Here is a 24,871-nt window from a genome sequence, read left to right as displayed (position 1 = left end):
ACAGTGAATCGGGACAGATAGCAGTGAGCAGATAGCGTGTTAGGAAAAAAAAAACTGTGAAGCACTCACTTCTTCTTCACTTCATTGACCTGCCAGCACTCTATCTGGCAAATATTGAAGTTAAAGTTGCATGAACGGTGGTACAGGCGTGAAGAAAGCACACACGCCAACACATAAACTCTGCAGCTTTTTTTTTTCTATTTTGATGATGCGACAACCCCTGTTGATGTTGAAGGCAAACACCGCAGGCATTCATGTCAAGGCTTAACGTTTCTCAGTCTGAGTGGGGGGGTTTCTGAGGTGAGAAGGTGTACCACACATCTCGTCTCATCCGATTCAGGAGGGGGGGCCCTGAGTGGTAGCGTGCAGGAGATCACAGGACGCACTAATTGTTCCTGACTACCCCCAGAGACGCACACTGATTGCTCTGTTACAGCGGCTCACATATAATGTATGAGCTGAGGTAACGTTAACTATCTCCGATGCAATCACAACGAAATAAAACATGAGCTCCTGTTACGATGCAAAAAATTAGAATCGTGACATTTAAAAACCATGACGTGGATCTCACTTGAATCTTTATTAGTTCTTTCAGTTATATTTTAGCAAAGCAAAACATCAAAGTATGAAGGCATCATTTCATAGACTGTGACCCATTTGATCCTCAGTGTGACATCACTGAAGGTAAGTCGTAAATCATACAGAACTAAAAATAAAAACACACATATAAATCAAGTATTACATGTTTTTAAATGATACAATCTAATCTGAAAAACACAACCTAGGATTCATACTTGGATCATCTCGTTAAATCTGTGATAATGATTAGATGTTTGATGTGAAATAAGGCAGATTCTTCAGTATAATTAGACAATCTGATAAGGAGACACGCGGAAGCCGAGATGAGTGTAACTTTTTGTTCAAAGCAATCTGCTGGCATGCACCGAGAATGGTGAAAGAAAAGAAAGAGAGCGGGCTAGTCCATTTGTTAGAAGACAATCACATGCTTTTTAGCGTGCGTGGATGTTTGATGAATTAAAAAAAAAAAAAAAAAGTAGAGCGGTGATTAGTGAGGCTCAGTAGTGGTTTGGCTCAAAAAGGTCGCTCACTCTGAAGCATCGTTTATGGCGTATGTGGAGAGATTTTTTGACAAGTGTGAAGCATCACCCAGCCTGGAGTGGCCAGGATGCTCTTCTAGTGGGCGTGGCTCTGACTAAGAGACTCGCTTCAACTGATGACATTCGACTGGCACAATAACAATGTGACGACACAGTGTGGTATGGCTCATTTTTTCTGGTTGATATGTTCAAACCCCGGAAGGTTTTCGATACACACATAACTCCAAGGGGCTAAAGGACGTATTGACAAATAAAGAGCTAAATGAAACTGGAATCGTGATCGGTGACTGAATGTCTCGGACATGTGACAGCACCCGGACCGCCATTGGTTTTGTCTGACACTGCTGTGAATGGCCGTCGCTCAGTTTGCTGGCTGTCAGAGGAGGTTGATTGTCCTTCCCCAGGCGGTCATTCTTTCTTCTCAGCAGCGTCTGCACACAAAATAAAGTTAGTGTCTGAATGAGGATTTTTACTGGGTTTCAATTTGGGTTCCGAAATGCATTTATACGGACAATATTGTTGTGTAGACCTGTGCCTCCTTTGTGCTTCTCAAAATAGAAGTTACAGATATAAAGTCTGAAGTTAGTCAAAGTCATTAAATGTCACTTCCAGACAAAATATTCATATTCATTCACTATGACCAAATTCTGAGTTAGTGTTTTTTTTTTTTAATTAATAGAATGTTTATCTTTTATCTGGAAATAATACAAAAAAACTATGTACAATGTGTGTGTGACAATAGTGATTACTTTTCTTTAATTTTTCCACCATCTCCAACATCTATTGCCAAATTTGTCATTTCAAGCATGCAACTATTCAACAACTAAAAAAAATAAATCAAACTACTTTAATTAAAAATTTGGCGAGGGTATGAATCCTCATTCAATCCCAGCCATTTTTCAAAAGACAATCAGCACTTCAGCCATTCGGCCATTTTACACCATTTTGACTCATTTTTCAAGGCACACAGAATATTGTGTTCCGAGGCTATATAAACATGGAACCTACCAAAAGAAAGATTTGACAAAAATATGGTATAAATTGGATCTTAAAAGTGAATTATAGCTAAATTAAGTCCTACTGTAAGTCACTCACACAGTACACAGAACACATGAAGTAACAAAAGTAACAAAACTAAAACTAAATAAAAGAACTAAACAGTAATAAACAATAAAAGTCAAGGCACTAATAACCTTATGTCGCTATTAAGATGGCTGCACTGCCTAGTTACTGTCACTTTAAGAGGATCAGTGACCTGAAAGCAGCCTGTTCATCATCTGGGTAGACGTTAAAATATGATCTTTAGCCTTAATTAGAGTGGTGACCATACTTTGTTGGTTGTAGTGAAGGTATACGCAAGTGGTGTGAGTAGTGGTCTGCAGAATTGAGTAATAAATGAGAGTGTGTACATAACCACATAAAGCGAAGCTCAGAACACTGTAAACCGAGGACCACTTACACTTAAAGTATAAACATAACATAACTGAGATTCACTGAGATCTGTCAGTCTGGGAACGGTTATAAAACCATTTCTAAAGCTTTGGGACTCCAGCAAACTACAGTGAGAGCCATTTGCTGCGATAAACGGAACCATAAATTATGCTGTCTGCCAAAAATCCTGAAGTAGAATACCCCTCAAGCTGAAACCAACTAGGGTTCTGCAGCAGGACAATGATCCAAAACACACCAGGAAGTCCAAAATGAAGACTTTGGAGTGGCCAAGTCAAAGTCCTGACCTGAATCCTATTGAGATGCTGTGGCATGACCTTAAAAAGGCGTTTCATGCTGGGAATGACAACAATTCTACAAAGATAAGCGGGCTACACTCTGTAAGAGACTCATTGCAAGTTATGGCAATGGCTTGATTGCAGTTGTTGCTGCTAAGGGTGGCCAAATCAGTTATTCGTTTTAGGGGGCAATCACCTTTTCACACATGTAGGTTTGGATTTTTTCTCCTTTAATGATAAAAATATTAGATTTTTTTGCATTTTGTATTCAGTCGTATTGTCATTAACTAATATTTACATTAGTTTACATTACACTTTCTCACACCACTGTGTATGAATATACTCCCACCTTTGTGGGAACAGTTTGAGGAGGGCCCTTTGCTGTCCCAGCACGATTGTGCCCCCAGTACACTAAAGTATGCTGAGATGCCTTGCACAGAATCCTGACATAAAGCCCATCAAACACCTTTGTGATGAACTAGAACAAAGATTGTGAGCCAGCAAGGCTCAGGTCTCGGTGAAATCCCTACAGACACTGTGAAAACTTCCCAGAAGAGTGGGAGCTGTTTTAGCTACCCCCCCCTTTGGCAGTTATTTCTCTATTTTCTTCTATTTTTACCTCTTTAAAATTCCACCTTCCAAAACCAACCTGTGTGTCTCTGCTAATTTATTTCAAATGCTGCTCGCTTGTCAAATGTGTTTACCCCTGACAAACTGTTCATATTTGCTGCCTCACATTTTTTCACAGGAAACTGATGATGATTAAATCAGAATCGCATTATTTAATTAGAAATGAAAGAGCAAAATACATAACACATGCAGACATTTAAATTGTAGGCACTCTGCAGATCCGCATTCACATTACATGCACTGTTATTATGTCCAAATCTCACAGGGACCTGAGTTTAACAACAGTGTGGTATCCTTATCAAATATGATTTATTTGCATGATTATTGCCCCCACAGTCTGTCTTGTCTGCATCTTGGAATAATATGTATTGCTCACTTGATTTATTGAACGTATGATAGTGGAGTTTGCAGGCCATTCATCACACTCAATCTCCAAAGACGTGCTGACACATTTATACCAAAATATCAGGGTCATCGCTGTGGACCTGAAATGAGGGAGGGGGGAGCATTTACAAATGCATTTGGCCCTGAAGGTAGCACGTACAGACTGACTGCCTGATGTCATTGCCTGCTAAGAGCCTAAGATGGAGACAGATGGGGAGGAGAAGATGAGCTCTGCAGGAGAGATGGCACAGAGAGACGAGGGAAGGTGAAGCTGTGCCGCACTCGGCAGCACAGCAGGGATCGGCTCATTTGGCTAAATAATTTCAGGGAAACCTTGGGAGGAAGTAAATTTTAATATAGCAGCTGCAGCCTCTAACGTATGTCTTTTAGGATTTTTTGTGCATGTTCTTCTTACCTTTGGATTTGATGTTGTCAGTCTGAGTTGATGTCGGTTCCTCTGAGCCCTCAACTGGATGTTTTATGCCCTCTAAACAAAAATATGGGAGTGAGAAAAATATAAAAGAGGCAATGTTACTCTTTGTCTTTACAGAGATAAGGGACATCATTCACAACAAATTTGCCATCAATATGCCAGCGGAAACATCTGTGTGAGCGAGTATGTTGGCAAACATCACGTCTTAAGAGTCGTGCTGGTCTTTGGATGAAACACTCTGGCAAGTCTTGCTTAGTGCATCTCCCGTTGCAGGGGTTCGAGCTACTGTAAATTAGGCACGGATCTAGTATAAGGCAAACCCCTGGTCAGGGATGCAACCAACGACCGCAATGGTGGAGAATCAGTTGGAAGTGGTATCACCAGGGTGTTTGCTCGCCATTAATTCCTCAATAATTCATATCCAAATGCATTTATGACTGCAAATGGAGTGAATAAATAGAGACCATCATGTCACAATGGGCGGCACGGTGGTCTAGTGGTTAGCGCGCAGGACCTCACAGCTAGAAGACCAGGGTTCAATTCCGCCCTCGGCACATCTCTGTGTGGAGTTTGCATGTTCTCCCCGTGCATGCGTGGGTTTTCTCCTGGTACTCCGGTTTCCTCCCACATTCCAAAAACATGCTAGGTTAATTGGCGACTCCAAATTGTCCATAGGTATGAATGTGAGTGTGAATGGTTGTTTGTCTATATGTGCCCTGTGATTGGCTGGCGACCAGTCCAGGGTGTACCCCGCCCAAAGACAGCTGGGATAGGCTCCAGCACCCCCGTGACCCTTGTGAGGATAAAGCGGGAGAAAATGAATAAATGAATGAATTGCTGTTAAGAAGTGTGTACATTTGTGCAGCAGAGAGAGGCAAAAATGTGGGCAATAGACAGTAGTCAAATGTTGTTGATACATCATTTCACTTATTTTCTCACCTCCATTGCTGGTGTCAGTCTCAACGGTCTCGGAAACATCTGTAATTTGAAGCACACACATAAAAAAACACGTTATTGTAAGTCTTCTTTTTGTTTCGGCTTTGCCCTTCAGGGGTCTCCACGGCATATCAACCGCCTCCATCCAACCCTGTCTTCTGAATCTGTCTCTCTCACACCAACTAGCCTCATGTCCACCTTCACTACATCCATAAACCTCCTTTTTGGTCTTCCTCTACGCCTCCTACCTGGCAGCTCTAAACGCAGAATCCTTCTACCAATATATTGACTATCGATGTCCGAACCATCTCAGTCTGGCCTCTCTGACTTTATCTCCAAGGCCTCTAGCATGTAATGTTCCTTTTATGTACTCGTTCCTGATCCTATCCATCCTGGTCACTCCCAATGAGAACCAATTCTTCAAATGTCACATATAGTTCTTAAAGCACATTCTTTGTAGCGTACTAGTGTTGGGAATGACAACAATTTTTACATATGTGGTGCATTCTAAGTGAACTAAAGACTTGGAAGTTTATCAGTGTTTAAAAAATATGTTAACCCATTTGTAATCCAAAGAATGAAGAATTTATCATGTCTACTGTGATCTTTTAGTCTCAAAGACAACAGTTGTCAGTCAACATGTCACTTGGGGTTTACTCCTTTTTCCATCTGAAGCGGCAGCACCATCAACTGATCCTATCCATCCTGGTCACTCCCAATGCGAACCTCAGCATCCTCATCGCTGCTACCAATAGTTCTGTTTCCTGTCTTTCCTCAGTGGCACTGTCTCTAGGCCAAACAACATGGCTGGTCTCACCACAGTTTTGTATACATTTCCTTTCATTTTAGCTGAAACTCTTTTCTCCACCCGTTCCATCCTGCCTGCACATGCTTCTTCACCTCCATTTCCATTGTTCTGAACTGTTGACGCCAAGTACTTAAAATTCTCCACCTTCTGTATCTCTTCTCTCTGTAACCTCACTCTTCCACCAGGGTCCCTCTCATTCACACACATATACTCTGTCCTGCTGCGGCTAATCTTCATTCTAGCATCTCCTCCACCTGTTCCCGACTCACTACAAACCACAATGTCAACTACAAACATCATAGTCCATGGAGATTCTTGTCTAAGCTCATCTGTCAGCCCGTTAGCCCACCATAGCAAACAAGAAGGGGCTCAGAGCTGATCCCTGATGCAGCCCCACCTCCACCTTGAACTCTTCTGTCACACCTACAGCACACCTTACCACTGTCTTACGATCCTCATCCATGTCCTGCACCACTTTAGCATACTTCTCTGTCACTTCAGACTTCCTCATATAATACCACAGTTCCTCTCCAGGCACCAGATCTGCAAAGACACACTGTAGTTCCCTATGACCTTCTCTGTACTTCTCTATTAACATTCTCAAAGCAAATACTGCATCTGTAGTACTCTTTTTTGGCATGAAACCACACCGCTGCTCACAAATGCTGACTTCTGCCCTTAGTCTAACTTCAACTACTCTTTCCCATGACTTTATTGTATGGCTCATTAGCTTTATACCTCTGTAGTTGCCACAGCTCTGCACATCACCCTTGTTCTTAAAAATGGGCACCAACACACTTCTTCTCCATTCCTGAGGCATCTTCTCATCACCTAAGATCCTATTGAACAACCCAGTCAGGAACTCTGCTACCTCTCCTAGACACTTCCATACCTTCACAGGAACAGCATCAGGACCAAGTGCCTTCACTCTTCATCCCTTTCAATGCTCTTCTCATTTCATCTTTACTACTTCCTGGTCCACAGCAGACACCTCTTCTACTCATTGTTGTCTCTCATTTACGTTATTGTAAGTAAATTCATGAAATGCATTTGGGAGTACACATCTCCTATGTACACTTAATGGCCTCTCGTGCCTGGAAATAAAGTGCTTTCCTTGATTTGCACTTAAAAAAAAAAGAACAAAACATACTCGAGACGGGAGAGAGATGCGTGCAAAATTAATTACAAACTGACATCCCTGTAAGGCAGCCTGAGAATCCCCCCCCCCCCCCCCTCTGCACCAATCCTCCCTCCACATCCTCTATACGGCCTGTTATCTCTGTAGTCACACAACTCCTTCCTTCTTCCTCACTCCCCGAGCAAACCTCGCCGCTTCCCTCCTTTGCAGCAACAATCAGGCAAACAAAGCACACCATAAAAATACCCACTCTCCCCCGGCGGCCTGGTGGCGCAGTGGCAGCGTGAAATACAACCGCTTAGCTTTGTAAGAATGGGTAGAATTGAAAGCATTTTGCAGTCTGCAGTGAAGGTCAAATAATCTCCAAAAGAAAATGCAAAGAGCTGGGCTACAATCTGTGTAAATGAAGTCCTATGACAGTTGACAGTTGCTATAGGATGCAGGGAATGCGGCGTAAACAATGATATAATGCAATGCACCTCTTCTATCAGCGCATCTTCAGTTCTTTGTGTTTGTTTGCTTTCAGCCATCACCTGTCTGCTTGTGCCAGGTTGCATCATTGTTTGACATTCAGCCTTCTATTCTCTGGAAATCTTAACCCTTATTGCTTCTAGCTGTCTTGCGCTTAATCAAAAATACTTTCCCCCCAAAACCGTGTGGAGTTTATCTGATGCAACAATCTCAAGTAAAGTTTCTAATCCCTGATAGTCCAACAGCAGGAAGGATGAAGCAACAACAGTCTTACACTTTTTGGTGTGTGTAATTTAGTTTTAAAGCACAAAACTACCCAGAGGGGATGTAACAATCTACAAAGCAAGTTTAGTGCTGACGTTTTAGAAAGGCGGCGTCATTGCTTAAAATGAGGCCAAATGCAGTAGGAAATACAAAATAATAAGTGGCCATGCATCACTTACAATTAGAGCCTCACTTTTAGTACTTGAAATGTAAAATATTCATAAAAAAATACATTTTCTTTTAACATAACTTCTTATAGTCTTTGGTTGTAGCAGATAATGCTTTTAACATGTCTATTTGCAGGCGGCATGGTGGTCAAGTGGTTAGCGCGCAGACGTCACAGCTACGAGACCAGGGTTCCATTCCACCCTCGGCCATCTCTGTGTGGAGTTTGCATGTTCTCCCCCGTCCATAACAATGAACCAGAAAGTGAAAAAAGTCAAACAATAAACGCACTATCTTCTGATAATGCTGGGAAAAAGAAAAGGAAATCTAAGCAAAATTAACTACCTGAAATTGAGGTCTAGGGCTGCATGGTGGTCGAGTGGTTAGCACGCAGACCTCACAACTAGGAGACCAGGGTCAACTCCACCCTCGGCCATCTCTGTGTGGAGTTTGCATGTTCTCCCCGTGCATGCGTGGGTTTTCTCCGGGTACTCCGGTTTCCTCCCACATTCCAAAAACATGCTAGGTTAATTGGCGACTCCAAATTGTCCATAGGTATGAATGTGAGTGTGAATGGTTGTTTGTCTATATGTGCCCTGTGACTGGTGATTGGCTGGCGACCAGTCCAGGGTCTCCCGCCTACCCCGCCTCTCACCCGAAGACAGCTGGGATAGGCTCCAGCACCCCCTGCGACCCTCGTGAGGGAAAAGCGGTAGAAAATGAATGAATGAATGTCTATTTGGACTCTTATGCAAAATCAGTCTGCATGACTACATATCTGTCCATCATTTCGGGGGTGTCACATATGATTAAATTTGTTGTAAACTGTATTGATAGTATGCACAGTTTATGCTTTCCACCAAAAGATGGCCCTGTTGACACATTGATATGATATTCTACCTGCATGTATCAGTAAAGAATCAGAGCTTACTTAGATTGCAGTCAATGCATAAGGTGATGGAAGTCCTTAATTAATTAACTTGTATGTAAATAAACCTGATGTTCATTTGTTTTGAGACAAAACAGAAAGTTCATTAATTCATTCATTTTCTACCGCTTTTCCTCAAGAGGGTCGCGGGGGTGCTGGAGCCTATCCCAGCTGTCTTCAGGCGAGAGGTGGGGTACACCCTGAACTGGTCGCCAGCCAATCACAGACAAAACAGAAAGTTAATATATCAAATCCCCGTCCCGGATTGGCCGAAACATTAAACATCCTGTAAATCCAGGATTTGGTACATTCCCTTTCCGGTTCCGGTAATTTGAATTTCTTTCACTGTTGGTTAAAGTGTTTTGCTCCGCTTAGCCACCTAAGAATACATAATGTTAATAAATCAATAAGACTCAAGCAAAGTGTGTCACTTGTCACATACTGCCACAAAATTGTGCATACTTTGCATTTGCTGCTGGTCGTAAAGCTGATGCTGACCCATGCAACATGAGTGGGAAGAACGCTTCTGTCATGTCTGCCTTATTAACCAGGCTAGCATGGCATCATAGCACGCTACAAGATGTGTGCAGGAGCAGCAGCAGCAGGAGCTCACAGAAATATTGGCTTTATTCCAGATGCTCCTTTCTGTCTACCCTCTGCTTGCTTTACAGCGGGAACACTGTTGGGTGTAGCAGAATCCCCTTCTATAAAACCAATTAGTGATTGGAATAAAAGCAGGAATTCCATAATCTCTATGTGACACTGTGAATTTACCATTCCCAAGGCAATGTTCGTCTGATTTATACTACAATTTGACTCCTGTGTGTGCTGACAGTGGAAGGACCATCATTTAGAGAAGTGTGTGTGTGTGTGTGTGTTGTGGTAAACACATAAACAAGATGGGGGTGAGAGAAAAACAGTCTTCTGTCAAGGTTCTAGTGAAGGAGAGGCCCAGTCCACAGAGGGCTGATAAGAAAAAAAAAAAAAGTGGAAAAACAGTCCACAGAATTGACTCCCTCAGCAGGAAACTAGACCGCTTACACTAGCGCTTCCAAACACTAGGACCATGGACCCTGAGGGGTACTTGAAAGCGTCTCCCGTTTTCCTTTTTTGGTATGTAAATTACTAGTATGCTTGGTGAAAGAATTGGAGTTAATCTGTGGCTGTGCAGAAAGATGCCATAAACACAAACAAACTCCGCAAAGATGAGCAACAACAATTACAGATGCTCGGTGAAAACATGCACAATAGAATATCAATCAATAGTTCAAGTGCGTGTGTGCTCATTTGCATACGTAAAACAAAGGAGAGGAAGGAAGAGAGATGGACGTAAGTCATCCTCATACGCAGACAAGCAGAAAATTACATCCACTCCAATGTCCGTTCATTTATTGGACGAGAGGTGGCAACAAGACATTGGCACTGCAGCACGGTACTCAAGCATTGCAGTGACTTTGAACTGGACAACAGCAAGTTTAGAGAATATTTATAAAGTATATATGGTCATTTTGGTGTTACTATGGGGTACATCTTATGCTCTCATTCAATGCTGTTTTTTCTTCATATGTTTGTTTTCCTCTGCACATACAGAGGCTACTCTAGTATTGGCACCCTATTGACAAAACCAACAATATACCTCATTTTCTCTTTATGGGGACCAGACGTTAAACGACACCCCCCACACTTGATTTGTTTGAGGTGGAAATCCGTCTGCCTCAAACTATGACTGGTACTGCTACTCACTATCCGATATGCTATTATTCATTCTGATTCCAAAAGCATTCTAAATGATGTTCCTCTTATCATTTATGCATTCGCGACTTCATTCGGAACTTCACAACTACAGTACAGGTTTATGGGACATTATTTTTGCAATTGTATTGCTTGTCTATAATAATAATAATAATGCTAATAATAATGCTAAAAATAATAATAATAATAATACATTTTATTTGTATAGCGCTTTTCAAAATACTCAAAGACGCTTTACAGAAAAAAATGGAGTTGAATAAAAGAGTAACAGAGTAAAATATACATTAAAATACAACATTCATTGGTTAATACACATTTAAAATATGAGTAAAAGCGGGGCGGGGCAGAGTAGTCAGATATAAAAAGTTAGACATTAAAAACAGATTTAAAGAGGTGGGTTTTTAGTTGTTTTTTGAAACTGGGAAGGTCAGGGCAAGCATGGAGTGAATGGGGCAAAGAGTTCCAGAAGGTGGGGGAAGCGACGGAGAAGGCTCTGTCTCCCCAGGTTTGGAGCTTGGTCTTACAGGGGAGTGCCAGGAGGTTGGAGTCTGAGGAGCGAAGGGGGACGCGGGGGATTTTGTGGATGGAGCAGGTCTGTGAGATATGGGGCGGGGGTCAGATCATGGAAGGCTTTGTAGGTTATGAGAAGAACTTTGAAGTGAATGTGTTGGGGGACGGGAAGCCAGTGGAGGTTTTGCAGCGGAGTTGTGAATATATTGTAGTTTGTTGAGGGTTTTGGAAGGTGTACCGTAGAGAATACTGTTGCAGTAGTCCATTCTGGTTGTGATGAATGCATGGATCAGGGATTCAGCGGCAAGAGAATGGAAGTGATGTAAGTGATGTCTGTATTAAATAAACAATTCCTACCCATCTGTAGGATCTCTGATGGAGCTCCTGCTTCTAATACCACTAATACCTCCAATACTAATACCAATAGAACAAGTTATACTACACTGCTCTTGTCATTCTGGCCTCGTAAGCCCACAGTGGAGTCCCTGCAGGTTTATCCAACAAAAGCAGCATGGGAACAGTCTCTGCTTAATGTTCCAGACAGAAGTCTTGGCCAGAACAGAAGCTTTCTTTTGTTCCACAGGTACAGGACTTTCTGTTGTCTGGGATCCTTCTTTTCTTGAGAAGAGTAAAAAGATACACAGTAGAATATATCTTCTCTAAGGAAAAAAAAATCTTCTGTTCTTTGGGTGTCCAAATTGGAGTTGTCTTGCTATTTATTCCTCAATTTATGAAAACTACCCATCATCCACAATCCCTATGCAAGACAAGAACACACCTTTTCTGTGTGCCTCGTGCTGACAGTTTTTCACTAACAATGCAGGTAATGGGGATTCACTTACTCTGTCTACAAAGCCCTTTAGAAAAACACCCTAAACTCTGCAACAAAGTTTAATATACATGTGGTAACCATGCAGTAACAGGTATATTCATGTTAACATGTCCCATATTATAGTTATTGTAAGCATTCCCAGATCCTCTTTCCTGTATACGCATCCCTCAACAACAACAGCATACAGAGCATGTTCTGTGTTTGCTACAACTAATCATGGCAGACTTCTTGTGATGTACTACTACTCCGGGACAAATAGAGCATTGTTGGCGATTTATGTTTTTTTTTTTGGAGGGCTTTATAGGTGAAACAGGTGAATCCCCATTACCTGCATTGTTAGTGGAAAAAACTGCCAGCACGACACTGCTATTTTGAACACACAGAAAAGGCAAAGATGTGTGTTCTTGTCTCACATAAGGATTGTGGATGATGGGTATTTTTTTTCTTTACAGTGCAGTTTTCCTTTAAGGACCAGAAAGCTGAATATATCACACATGAAAATCAATTATTGACCAAATCGGTTTAATTTCTGTATTTTCTTAAGCTGATTATCTGGTGAAGATCTTAACGTTTTTGCAGCTTTAATAAAGCAGACAGAAGGCCATTGCTTGCCTAACAGCACTTCATTTTCAGACAATAAGAGAGGGAAAACGTCAAGGTCAGTACCAGAGTGTTTTTGCATTACTTTCAATGTCTGTGAGAGAGAAGAATTTCATTCCAAATGCAAAGCGGGTGGTCTTTGAAGAACTTGGTCCTGATCTTTGCAAGGCCATGTATATTAAACAAGCATCAAAGAACCCCTCATTAAACTTGCCATGGACTAATAGTCAAGGGTCTGATATGCCCAGTGCAAAGATAATTAAATACATCTCCCCACTTAAGCTAAGCAAGAAATGGTGGGCCTCAACAGGTGCCCGACCAAAAGATGTAATGAGCGAGTAAATGTGGAAAGAAGCCCATTTTCATATGTTAATGTTAAGTTTGTTGTAGAAGCTTCTGCAAATAGCTTAGCTGCTCTCAAAACAAGAGCGGGGGGAAATAGTTTGTGTCTAAGGGGGGGTAAGTGTTTCATCGCTGGAGTTTTCTTTGCTGTGAGATGTAACAGTGTCTAACAATCTGAGCCAATTAAGGAGCACTGAGCTGTGACCTGCAGGCTCAGGAGATGAAAACAAGCCTGCTTTGTAAACTCTGTGACCGCCTCTCTCTCGACTGCTATGCCCCCCTCAGAAGCCAAGAGTCTTCATTTATATTCCCCCTTTCTTCTCCCCAAGAAAGGCCGAGGCGTTGTGGACATTAAGTAGCATTGTGCTCCCCTGCGGGTGTGGGTAACCTTGCGGGGGCAATGGCAGTGGCTCAGAGTTTGCGTTGGGGGTCCTTTAAACAAGACTGAAAAGTCCAAGCTTATTACACAGGCTTGGACCATGCTTGGCAAGATGAGAGGGTATTTTGATGGAGTGAAACACAACAGGACAGGACGCCATCTGCTTTGGGTTGGGTAAAAGCAGAGCGAAAGAGGAGATGATTGGATGGCAGAAGAAAAGACAAAGTTGATAACATACTCTGCCAAAGATGAAGGGAAAATTACCATTGATGAACCTTTGATTAGATGAAGAACGTGTCTCTACTGGCTACGTTGATCTCTCTAGTCATTTTTAATCCACCACCCAAAAATAGTGAGAGACAACCATTGTTGTTTGACGGGACACAAAAAGAAGTACTTTAAAAAAAAAAAAAACTCAGAGATGAGAAGGCGTAAGTGAATACCTGATTAAGTGAAGAACTAAAAGAAGGAGATGACACGAAAATAGACACCGAAGAGGGGTAAAATGCAAAAGAGGCCTCCCCCTGTGTGACCTACATACCTGCTGTCAGTGGTGGCCTGCTCCTCTCTCATCACTTGCTGAATAACTTTACATAATCGCTCCCTGCGCTTGCTGCACAAAACCGAACGCCGGCGTCTTCAATCCTGATTGTGGTTTACTATATCAATCCAGAGACGGTCTGGGGAATGCTTAATTTGACAAGGAGGCGATGTAAAAACCTGGGATACATTAATAGGACAAACCGCAGGGATGAATGTGTAGACTGGGAATGTTTGTATGTGTGACAAGAGGCTGTGGCTCGGGCCTTCATTTGCAGTTAGGAAGCAATGCCTCCTCTGGGCCGCTCATGGTTGTCCACAGGAGATCATGCAATGAAGCAGTCAGTGTAATCAAAGTGCTGCAGTAAAAACTCGGAGCACTGGCAGACTGCCGCCCATCTTCGGAAAGGTCAGCCACATAAGGCAGAGTGATTGGCAGACCTCAAGAGAACGACGCATGCAACAGAGATAATATTAAAAAGCACAAACAGTGAATAACATTGACTATCTTGTTGATACAATGGCAGCTGTCAGCAAACAGAAATAGAATGCAAGATTTATATTTACATTTGATGTGCGAGGAGCATTCAAAACAAGCTGGCTGTGAAAGACACCCATCAAGTCCAAAAAACACTGCAGTGCTTCACTGGAAAAGGGCAGCTAGTCTATTAGACTGTGAGCTATGCCGTCGCTACTGTGAATGATAATACTTGTCATATGGAAGTGGGAGTGAGCCAGGCAGGATTAGAACCACACATGCTATACAACACGATAGAGCAGGGGTCGGGAACCTTTTTGGCTAAGAGAGCCATGAAGGCCAGATATTTTAAAATGTGTATCTGTGAGAGCCATATACATTTTGAATGCAATAAAATGTGTTTTTATAATTGTTTTTAATTTTTATGTAAGACCAACAGTTTTAGATATAATGGGCTCTAATTATGTAGACCAGGCACACTACCCCACGCCAAGGGGGTGTGCCAGCATACTTTCGTGAGCAGCGCAGTAATAAATCAAATACTTGCTGCCATTAATACAACTTCTGCTGCTGCATAGTTTTGAACCGTATTCAGTACACGTATTTCATTCTTTTGGCCATCTTCACCAGAAGGCTTGGTTCTGCAGCTTTAGCTATTTGACTAAAGGGGGAACGTTTACATTTACATGTTTTTTTGACATCTCAATGACCGAGGTAGACTACAGCATTACCCAGTAATAATCAAGTTTTGGTGTTTGACCTGGAAAATATCATCAGGAAAGATAGATATGGTTGGCCGTATTGCAGCAGAATATAGATGGACGAATTAAAATGCATAAGAAAGTTGTTGATTTTGAATATTATTTTTAACAGTCATTTCTGTGATGGTTTACTTTAAAATGTTAGCAAAAATGCATTTTTATTGTGGTAAGAAATGCTTGAGAGCCAGATACAGTCATCAAAAGAGCCCTACCTGGCTCCCGAGCCATAGGTTCCCTACCTCTGCGATAGAGTGACAAAAATGTTTTCCTCTCATGCCGTGTGGAAGTGGTAAGTTTTTGGCTTTTTACTTTATCCGTTTCCCCTTTGTTTGAAAGACTTTACGTTTTAGAATAAGTAAATTCAAGAGGCTAATTAGTTTGCTCAGTAGCTTGCTTGCCTAGTATATATATATATATATATATATATACATATATATATATATATATATATATATATATATATATATATATATATATATATATATATATATATATATATATATATATATATATATATATATATATATATATATATATGTGTGTATATTTCTGGTGTCCCTGCAGTGATCCCATAGCCTGTGCAATGTGGTTTAAACAAAGAATACGTGTGTAAAGATGACTATGGGGATGTTATTTCATGTTTGCTGGGCTCTAATAATATTAAAACCATATTTAGAAAGTCATAACTTAACTGCAAAACTACAACTATAAAAATGTCCCTTTTATTAATATGAATGTATTTATAATTTATAATACATTTTATATAGATATATATTTTATATACATACATATGAAAATATATATTTAATATTTATTAATATTTAATCCTACTTTGTGGAATTTCAAGTATGATTTGGAACAAATTAACGGCAATAAGCAAGGCACAACTGTAGTATATGTTAGTAGTTTACATTATTTAACATATGCAAATTAGGACATACTGTTGCAAGAAAAATATATCTTGTTAATCATAAATACAGGTGATCCTCAGGTTACATGTAAATTGACTGCTTTTATTTTTTATTTTTTTAATTAATTGCTTTTATTTTAAAGTTGACTTGGACGTTGAAAGGATGACTCGGCGGTGGTGTATCAACCTATTATCAAACTATTTACAGCACGCAGCCATGCAGACAGTCAGAAAATCACTAAACGAGATTACGCATACAGTAAATGCCAAGCGACAGTAATAATTAGGCAGTGTTGTCGTTTTATAATTGAGATGGAAAGGTTGCTATTCCGTTGGGTTTTATTTTTACATTACTGTATTTCCGTCATGTGTTCTGTGTACCACCTTTTCGTATTTTAGACCTCAATTTCATTCATCCATTCATTCATTTTCTACCGCTTTTCCTCACAAGGGTCGCAGGGGGTGCTGGAGCCTATTCCAGCTGTCTTCGGGCGACACCCTGGACTGGTTGCCAGCCAATCACAGGGCACATATAGACAAACAACCATTCACACTCACATTCATACCTATGGACAATTTGGAGTCACCAATTAACCTAGCATGTTTTTGGAATGTGGGAGGAAACCGGAGTACCCGGAGAAAACCCACACATGCATTGGGAGAACATGCAAACTCCACAAAGAGATGGCCGAGGGTGGAATTGAACCCTGGTCTCCTAGTTGTGAGGTCTGCGTGCTAACCACTCGACCACCGTGCAGCCCTAGACCTCAATTTCAGGTATTTAATCTTGCTTAGATTTCCATTTGTTTTTCCCAGCATTATCAGAAGATGGTGCGTTTATTGTTTGAATTTTTTCACTTTCTGGTTCATTGTTATGGACCAAGTTTGTCATACACTGAGAGCCAAGTTTCTTAGCGCACATAGAGCCATCTCAACTAAATTATAATGGCAATGTCTCTGATGAATCTCATTTTCCTCCACAAGAACCGCAGAGGAAGTGTACGTGTGCTAGGCTGTGTTTACCTGGGGAACAGATGGCACCAGGATGCACTGGAGAAGAAGGCAAGCTGGTGAGACACTTACACTCTGAGCTATTCTCTGTGGGGGAAAGTGAGGCGCTTGGAATTCAGGTGAAAGGTACTTGGAAACATATGTATCTAAATATTACTTCACACCGGGTAAACTCTTTCATGGCAAACCTGATGGCATTGGGCTCTCTCAGCGTTGTGATATGCTTCACTACACTACAAAAAATGCTTATGAATGGCTTTAAGTAGATATTTGTTATATTATGGTAGTTTTATATTGTTGCCCACTTCCCACCTACCGTCTGGCATGTTTGGCTCGTTAGTTCAGCACATGATTGGAAGAGGTGGGCCAGGGCACGGCATGACTGTGAGCATATGCACACACATGCATGCAACGTAGTTCAGTCATAGAATGACTGTAATAACCTCTAAGTTCATTTTTGTTTTTGTTGCTTCTATGTTACTCAGAGTCTTATGGATATCTCACCTTTATAGGTGGATAAGACATGACATTCATATTCTATTCTTCAAATGTCACATCTTATTCTTTATTCGCCTCCATCCAACCCTGTCTTCTGCGTCTGTCTCTCTCACACCAGGTACCCTCACAACATCCATAAACCTCTTTGGTCTTACTCTACGCCTCCTACCAGGCAGCTCTAAACGCAGAATCCTTCTTCTAATATATTCACTATCGCTCCTCTGGACATGTCCGAACCATCTCAGTCTGGCCTCTGTGACTTTATCTCCAAGGCCTCTAACATGTAATGTCTCTCTGATGTACTCATCCCTGATCCTATCCATCCTGGTCACTCCCAATGAGAACCAATTCTTCAAATGTCACATATAGTTCTTAAAGCATATTCTTTGTTGTAGTGTACTACAGTGTTGGGAACATTTTTTTACATATGTGGTGCATTCAAAGTGAAGTAAAGACTTGGAAGTTTATCAGTGTTTAAAAAATATGTTAACCCATTTGTAATCCAAAGAATGAAGAATTTATCATGTCTACTGTGATCTTTTAGTCTCAAAGACAACAGTTGTCAGTCAACATGTCACTTGGGGTTTACTCCTTTTTCCATCTGAAGCGGCAGCACCATCAACTCTTCCCCACTGCCTCCAGGAGACAGGCAGCCCATACAGACATTACTCAGACGCTGTCTTGGGCTTGTGTGAGCTTTTAAAGCATGTGTGTGTGTGTGTGTGTGTGTGTGTATGTATGCACATGCTGGAGAATGACAAAGATGTGTTCCAGACGTTTCAAGCACACATCTGCTGCATCTCTCTCCACTCGCTGATAAATTCTCACTCTGTTCAGAGTTTATTCATTTGCCGTTTTTTTGTGAAGCAAACAGATGGGCAGAGATAAAAGAGCTGATTAGAAGAGGAGCTTCAAAAGGGAATGAGAAAAAAAAAGGGTGTCCCTGTTGCACAACATGACCCCTCCCTCTTTGAGGCAGACTCGCGGGCCAGAGCGATGACCAAACATCCTGCCATTTGTGCACTCTGTGGCTCTATTCTCCATTTCCACAGCGACTTCAAGCAGACTGTGATTGGGTTTTGACATTATGAAAACCATAAAAAACAAATTCAAATCCAGCATCCCCATATTAGCATAACAAGTGAACACAGGGCGTCAAAGAAAGTTTAGAGCGAGAAGCGGAGCCAATAGAATTCAACGCTGCATGAATGGAGAAAAAAGATAAAAACTATGAGTCGTCTCCATATTCCAGATGCCTCAGCAGGGTCTCTCAGTATAAAAAGCTATAAATCACTCCCAGAGGAGGCAGTCCCTACTGCCAAAGGTTAATTGTGTGCTGTCTATAAATAGATTTATGTCACTACTGTCCTAGTGCTCCCAGAAGCTTTGTAGCTTGTCAATATTGTTGGCAAATTTTGTTACTTTTTGAGTATTTTACTGACCGTTGTGGGATTTTTTTGCATTCACGGAAGTGTTTAGACAATTTTGTCAATGTTCTAATACTATCATCCTTTCCATTTACTACATTAAAAACTGATACCAGTATAAGTAATTTTCTTCTCATTGGAAGAGTCTATACCGCTATATCGGTATAAAAAAAATATTGCCCAAACCTAGTTTCTTTCAATGTGAACGCCCGGTCTCAATGTAGTAAGTCTTTTAAGTTTTTGAGCAAGAGGCAAAAATAGGTGATGACACAAGGACGCAATAGAAGAGATCATGTCCTGTGCAATTTTAAGCCAATTTTAAGCAATGGCCACAAAGTGGCAGAAGTGCATTTGACAAGAGGTCAGCGTGGCTCTTTTTCATGTATTAAAGCACTCTACAGAAAGGAGGAAGTGAAAAAGCACGGAGGAGTGTAACGTGCAGAAGGCTATGCATTAAAGGGAATTTTTAATACATGCAGACACACACAAACGTGCGCACACACGACTCAGTTCCAAATGTGAAAACTGTAAATAGTCAATGTCTGGTAGTGAATGAGTTAAAAAATGATTGCTGTTTCATGGTCAACTATGACATATTATTTATTATTCAGAAAATATTGAAAGAAAAGTTATATGTAGTATTCTGGCCACTAGGTGTCAGTAATGTTACACTGATGAGACATGATGTTTACTGTATTGCATTACCTTCACATTGTATGGAGTCATGACATAGTGGAAAAAAGTTCTCCCTTTTCTGTGTGGAAGTGGTAAGTTTTTGCTTTTTACTTTCACATTCTTCCACACTCTGTTCGAGAACATTTTAAGTTTAGAATAAATTGGAGAGGCGAGTTGGCTCTGTAGTTTGCTATGCCAGCGGTGGCCATGTCTTATGTCTCTGCAGTGATCTTGTGGCCTGTGCTTGGTGTTATTTCTAAAGGCTATAATAATGTTAAAAACGTTTCCAAAGTCATAAACTTTGAAAATATTTAGTTTATTAATATTAAATCCTACTCTGTCAGGTCTGGACTCAATTAACTGTGATAAATGAGGGATGGCTGTATAAGAAGTGAAGCAGAAATGTTTACATTACATGTATATAAGTAGAAATAATCATTATTATTATTATTTTTTTCTAAAGATCATTGCGATTGTATACCTGTACATTTTGTTTTGGTATTGTTGTTTAAAGTTACTTTGCCATACCTAAATGTTACATAAAACAAAAACATATCTGCGTGAGATTCATTTTTGCATAAGAGCAACCAAACACCCTCACTGTGCTGTGATAGTTGAGTCTATCTTGACATCAATAAAAAGCCTGCTGGATTTCCGGTGAGCCTTTTGTGTCAGCTTGTTGTTGTACTCCACATAAATGTTACCACTGAAGGAGTCAAATATAAACTGAATCAATAACAAGCTCTCACATAACACCAGCAGGCTTGAGAATAAAAGTGATTCTCATAACAGTTGTTCAAGGGAGATTCATGGTGCCTCCGTTTTTTGATGCACTCTTTTATTGTGTGGATGGATTTTACAAGCAGGGGAAATAACTACATGATGAAGGTGTGTGTGTGTATGTGTGTTTAGTGCTCAGTGACATTGAGACAATAAGCTCTTGTAGAGTTTCAGTACTCATTGAAACCGCCCAAGAGTCAAGAGTCGGGAATTTCCAGGAACACTAAACCAAAGTAAGTCAAGGGAAGCGTTGGAAGTGACGCTATAGCAGCCTTGAGGCTATTGTCATGGCAGGCTGGGTGAGCCTTTGTCTCCATCCTCTTCCTCACTATCTCCTCTGCAAGGCCCCCTCTTCCCTGACTTTGAATGCATTACAGGCTGCAACCAACCATATCCTGGTAGAGGCCCAACAACAAGCACATAGCCAGTAATGAGGTCCTTTACTTCTGGAGCTTGGTCATACATTTGCCTCATAGCTCTTTCCAATATGCATGGTGCATGGAAAGACTTTTTTGCATTAGGTGTGTATGTGAATGGACAAATATCAATTTTGCGTTCATGTGTGAACTGCCAGTTATAGTATCTGCATTATGTGTACATTTGAAAATGCATACATCATTATGTAAATACATGATGTGTGTATGTGAATGGACAAACATCAAAACATCATACGTTTCCCTCATAGCTCTTTCCAATATGCATGGTGCATGGAAAGACTTTTTTCTATTTTTTCATGAGAATTGCCAGACATGTTTGCATTAAGTGTGTATGTGAATGGACAAACATCAAAACATCATACGTTTCCCTCATAGCTCTTTACAATATGCGTGGTGCATGGCTATTTTGCATTTTTTCATGAGAATTGCCAGACATGTTTGCATTAGGTGTGTATGTGAATGGACAAACATCAATTTTGTGTTTATGTGTGAACTGCCAGATATATCTGCATTATGTGTGCATTTGAAAATGCATACATCTTTATGTAAATACATGATGTGCGTATGTGAATGGACAAACATTAATTTTGTGTTTATGTGTGAACTGCCAGTTATAGTATCTGCATGATGTGTACATTTGAAAATGCATACATCTTTATATAAATACATGATGTGTGTACGTGAATGGAGAAACAGCTATATATTTTGCTTTTTATGTGACTTCCCAGACATGTCTTTGTGAATAGACAAACATCTGTTTTGTGCTTATGTGACTAGCCAGAGATACATTATGCGTGTACATGAATGGACAAAACAACTACAGTATTTTGTGTTACTCTCAATTACCAAATATGTTTCAATGAGGTGTGTACGTGAATGGACAAACATCTCTTTGGTGTTCATGGTGTTGCCAGACATGGTACATTGTAGGCCACACGATAGTTGATTGGTTAGCATGTTGACTTCACATTTAGGAGAAGGTTGGGATCTAACTCAAAGGTCTATATTTTCATGGTGCAGCGTGAGGGAGCGTGGGGCACCCAACAAACGACCAAGGAATATACGTAAAAAATGTCAAGTTATGTCAAACTCAATCTGCCGTTTAATATTCCTTTTGTTATGGGGCAGGGGTGAGCTTAAGCCTACCCCAGCTAACTCTCTGACAGAAAGGTAGACTTCATCTTGGATTGGTTGCCAGTTAATAAGAAGTTATAGAAAAACCCAAAACCTTCTCACTAGTTGTTGACAGTTAAAATTATGTTGTGCATCCAACCCTGTTTAAGAGGGATTTTCTATGGAGAGTGCAGAGATCACTTTAATAGACCTTAATAGACTTTAAACTTTAATATAAAGTAGGAAAGTGTCCAACATGTATACTTTTAATATTCAGACATTGTGTGCATGGTGCTTATTTATGAGGAGGATTCCAGGAGGTGGGTTGCATTTGGAAACATTATCAGATAGATAACAAAACCTATTTATGCTTCTTTTTCAGCAGGCATTATAATAATATGTGAAGGAAAAAAACTTGCTAAAAGTTTGATTTGTAAGAATGATGATGCCGCACGTGTACTTACTTGGGATTGAATCTACGCTGCCATTAAATCTTACCTTCGGAGCAAAGACAATAGCTATTGACTTCTAGCGGAGAATCACAATGCATGAAGGAAAAACAATTTCTGCTCACAACTCACATTTATTTATTCCTTGCTTAAGGCAAAGAGCGTCTTACGTTAATTTATGGGTGTTGCATGAGCTTATTGAAGCGGGTGCCCACTCACAATTCAGCAGAACAAGGATGAAGAGCTACACAATAAGAATGCAGCCTCGATTTCCATTTTTAAAGTATGTTATGAATATTCATAAATAAAGGATGATTGGATTCTGATTCAATTTGGTGAGCCTTTATAAGCACAAATATCGGGCTAAGAATCTCATTACTTGCATGTGCAAGGTGATATTGAATACATAGAACTCAAATAATACAGCCCGCACCTTCATTTAAAATACAAATATTTCCACTGTCCACCATCTTTCATATCTCTTCTCCACATGAATATTCCAGCACACAATAAAACCCCTACATTGTTGCATTACTCCTGTTTGCTTATGTATATAGCTTGCATAAAATGGGACTCATTCTGCTCAATACTACACAAAAGTGCACCAATATATGACATGTTGATGTCAAATGTTGGTAAGAGAAGCTCATCAGTACCAAAGCAGCGTTTGCATCTGAAATAATCAAATGTGCACAGAAATTATAACATCAAATTAATAGGCAGCAAAGCTTTTTTTTTTTTTCATAGTAAGTGTAAGCGAGCTGGGACTAAGATGTTTCGCCGTGAAGACACTTCTATATGTGCAATAGTCAGCTGTGTGAGAACCACAAAGTGTTAAGACAGTAGAAATGTGTAAATGCAAAAGGAGGCATTTCAAATGCTATTCACTCCTTGCAAAATGGGATCAGTAGATTATTGTTATGACTGTTTAAAATAACTTAAAAGTGTTCACGGGCATCTTTACCTGGTTGGTGCCTTCTAAATTTGGTAATGCTTTGTTTTTATTTCAAATTTGATAAATATATCTATTGGTTTGAGTGTGGTGTGAGTCAAAAGTTTAACATTCAGAGTTGTTTATGTAGTCCGTTACACATTCATGGTAACCAAATTCAATGAATTAATTAGGAAATGGGCGGCACGGCGGTCTAGTGGTTAGCGCGCAGACCTCACAGCTAGGAGACCAGGGTTCAATTCCACCCTCGGCCATCTCTGTGTGGAGTTTGCATGTTCTCCCCGTGCATGCGTGGGTTTTCTCCGGATACTCCGGTTTCCTCCCACATTCCAAAAACATGCTAGGTTAATTGGCGACTCCAAATTGTCCATAGGTATGAATGTGAGTGTGAATGGTTGTTTGTCTATATGTGCCCTGTGATTGGCTGGCGACCAGTCCAGAGTGTACCCCGCCTCTCGCCCAAAGACAGCTGGGATAGGCTCCAGCACCCCCGTGACCCTCGTGAGGAAACAGCGGTAGAAAATGAATGAATGAGTGAATAATTGGGAAAATATGGACATTTAACAAAAAAATGTCTGCAGGGTTAGTGTGTCTTTATGGAATATAGACTATCTTACTGGATTACATTTACTGGCTTATTGTCAATGTAAATCAACCTTTTCTAAGAATGGGTATGTTAAACATGTTGCTGTACACTTCATATATGTAGGTTTTACAATACAGAAAGCATATCACATAATTAATAATATTGGATTGGATTGTGATAAATTTTAGACTGTAATTTGATTCATTGCTCATTCTTCACATCATCACGAGTCCCTTTATTACTCCTTCCAGTGACCAAGATCTGAACTACGTCCATCAGCAAAGAGCCTAATTGCAGATTTTAAAATAGGGTATTTGCTCTGGAGCCATTTGTCATGTGATCAGCTGGTGATAAGCCTGGCTCTGCATGAGATTCAAGATCCGACACAGTTTGGATTTGCGAACCGAGACCCTGCTACTTCACACAAAATGCAATCGGCCCGCAATCAGGAATGACACCACTGTTTACTGCTTGACAGTGCCACCCCCACAGCCATCCACAGTAACCCCTAGCTGTGACAGACGATGGCAGGCTCAGTCCAGACACGATCAATGTGGTGGAGTGTAGCTCTCCACTGATGGAAAGGCTTGCAGTATTTGCGGGACGTATTCCAATGGCTTTTCAGAGAGGATGGAGGAGGCTCTCTCAGACAGATCTATCTGGAAGGTTCATGCTCACCCTAAATTAATTGAATGTCACTCAGAGAGAAGGTGAAGTTGTGAGAAAATGAGACGAGAGAGTGACTCGGACCTTTGTCTTAATGCAATGGTGGTAGGAGAAACTCCACTCAATTTATCCTTCGCTTCATTTGTGGCTATGAGGACCAAATACAATTAG

The 24,871-nt window shown here is 40.6% G+C and overlaps 1 protein-coding gene across 2 annotated transcripts in view; it reads right to left on the bottom strand.

Annotated features, from left to right (window-relative positions):
* Positions 1 to 270: 270 nt before the first annotated feature.
* Positions 271 to 24,871, bottom strand: part of macrod2 (mono-ADP ribosylhydrolase 2) — a 437,400-nt gene continuing 412,799 nt past the window's right edge. The window contains exons 15-17 of one of the 2 annotated variants that reach the window (XM_058058340.1): positions 5,232 to 5,270; positions 4,275 to 4,346; positions 271 to 1,549 (exon numbers count right to left, since the gene is read on the bottom strand). In XM_058058340.1, coding sequence (XP_057914323.1) covers positions 1,527 to 1,549; positions 4,275 to 4,346; positions 5,232 to 5,270 — 134 coding nt within the window. In that variant the 3' untranslated portion in view covers positions 271 to 1,526. The remainder of the gene's footprint in view (positions 1,550 to 4,274; positions 4,347 to 5,231; positions 5,271 to 24,871) is intronic. The other variant, XM_058058339.1, reaches the window with a different exon arrangement.

This window comes from Doryrhamphus excisus, chromosome 20 (genome assembly GCF_030265055.1).
Source record: "Doryrhamphus excisus isolate RoL2022-K1 chromosome 20, RoL_Dexc_1.0, whole genome shotgun sequence".
Lineage (NCBI taxonomy): Eukaryota > Metazoa > Chordata > Actinopteri > Syngnathiformes > Syngnathidae > Doryrhamphus > Doryrhamphus excisus.
Note: the sequence above shows the minus strand (reverse complement) of the source record. Positions and strands in the feature narration are given on the sequence as shown.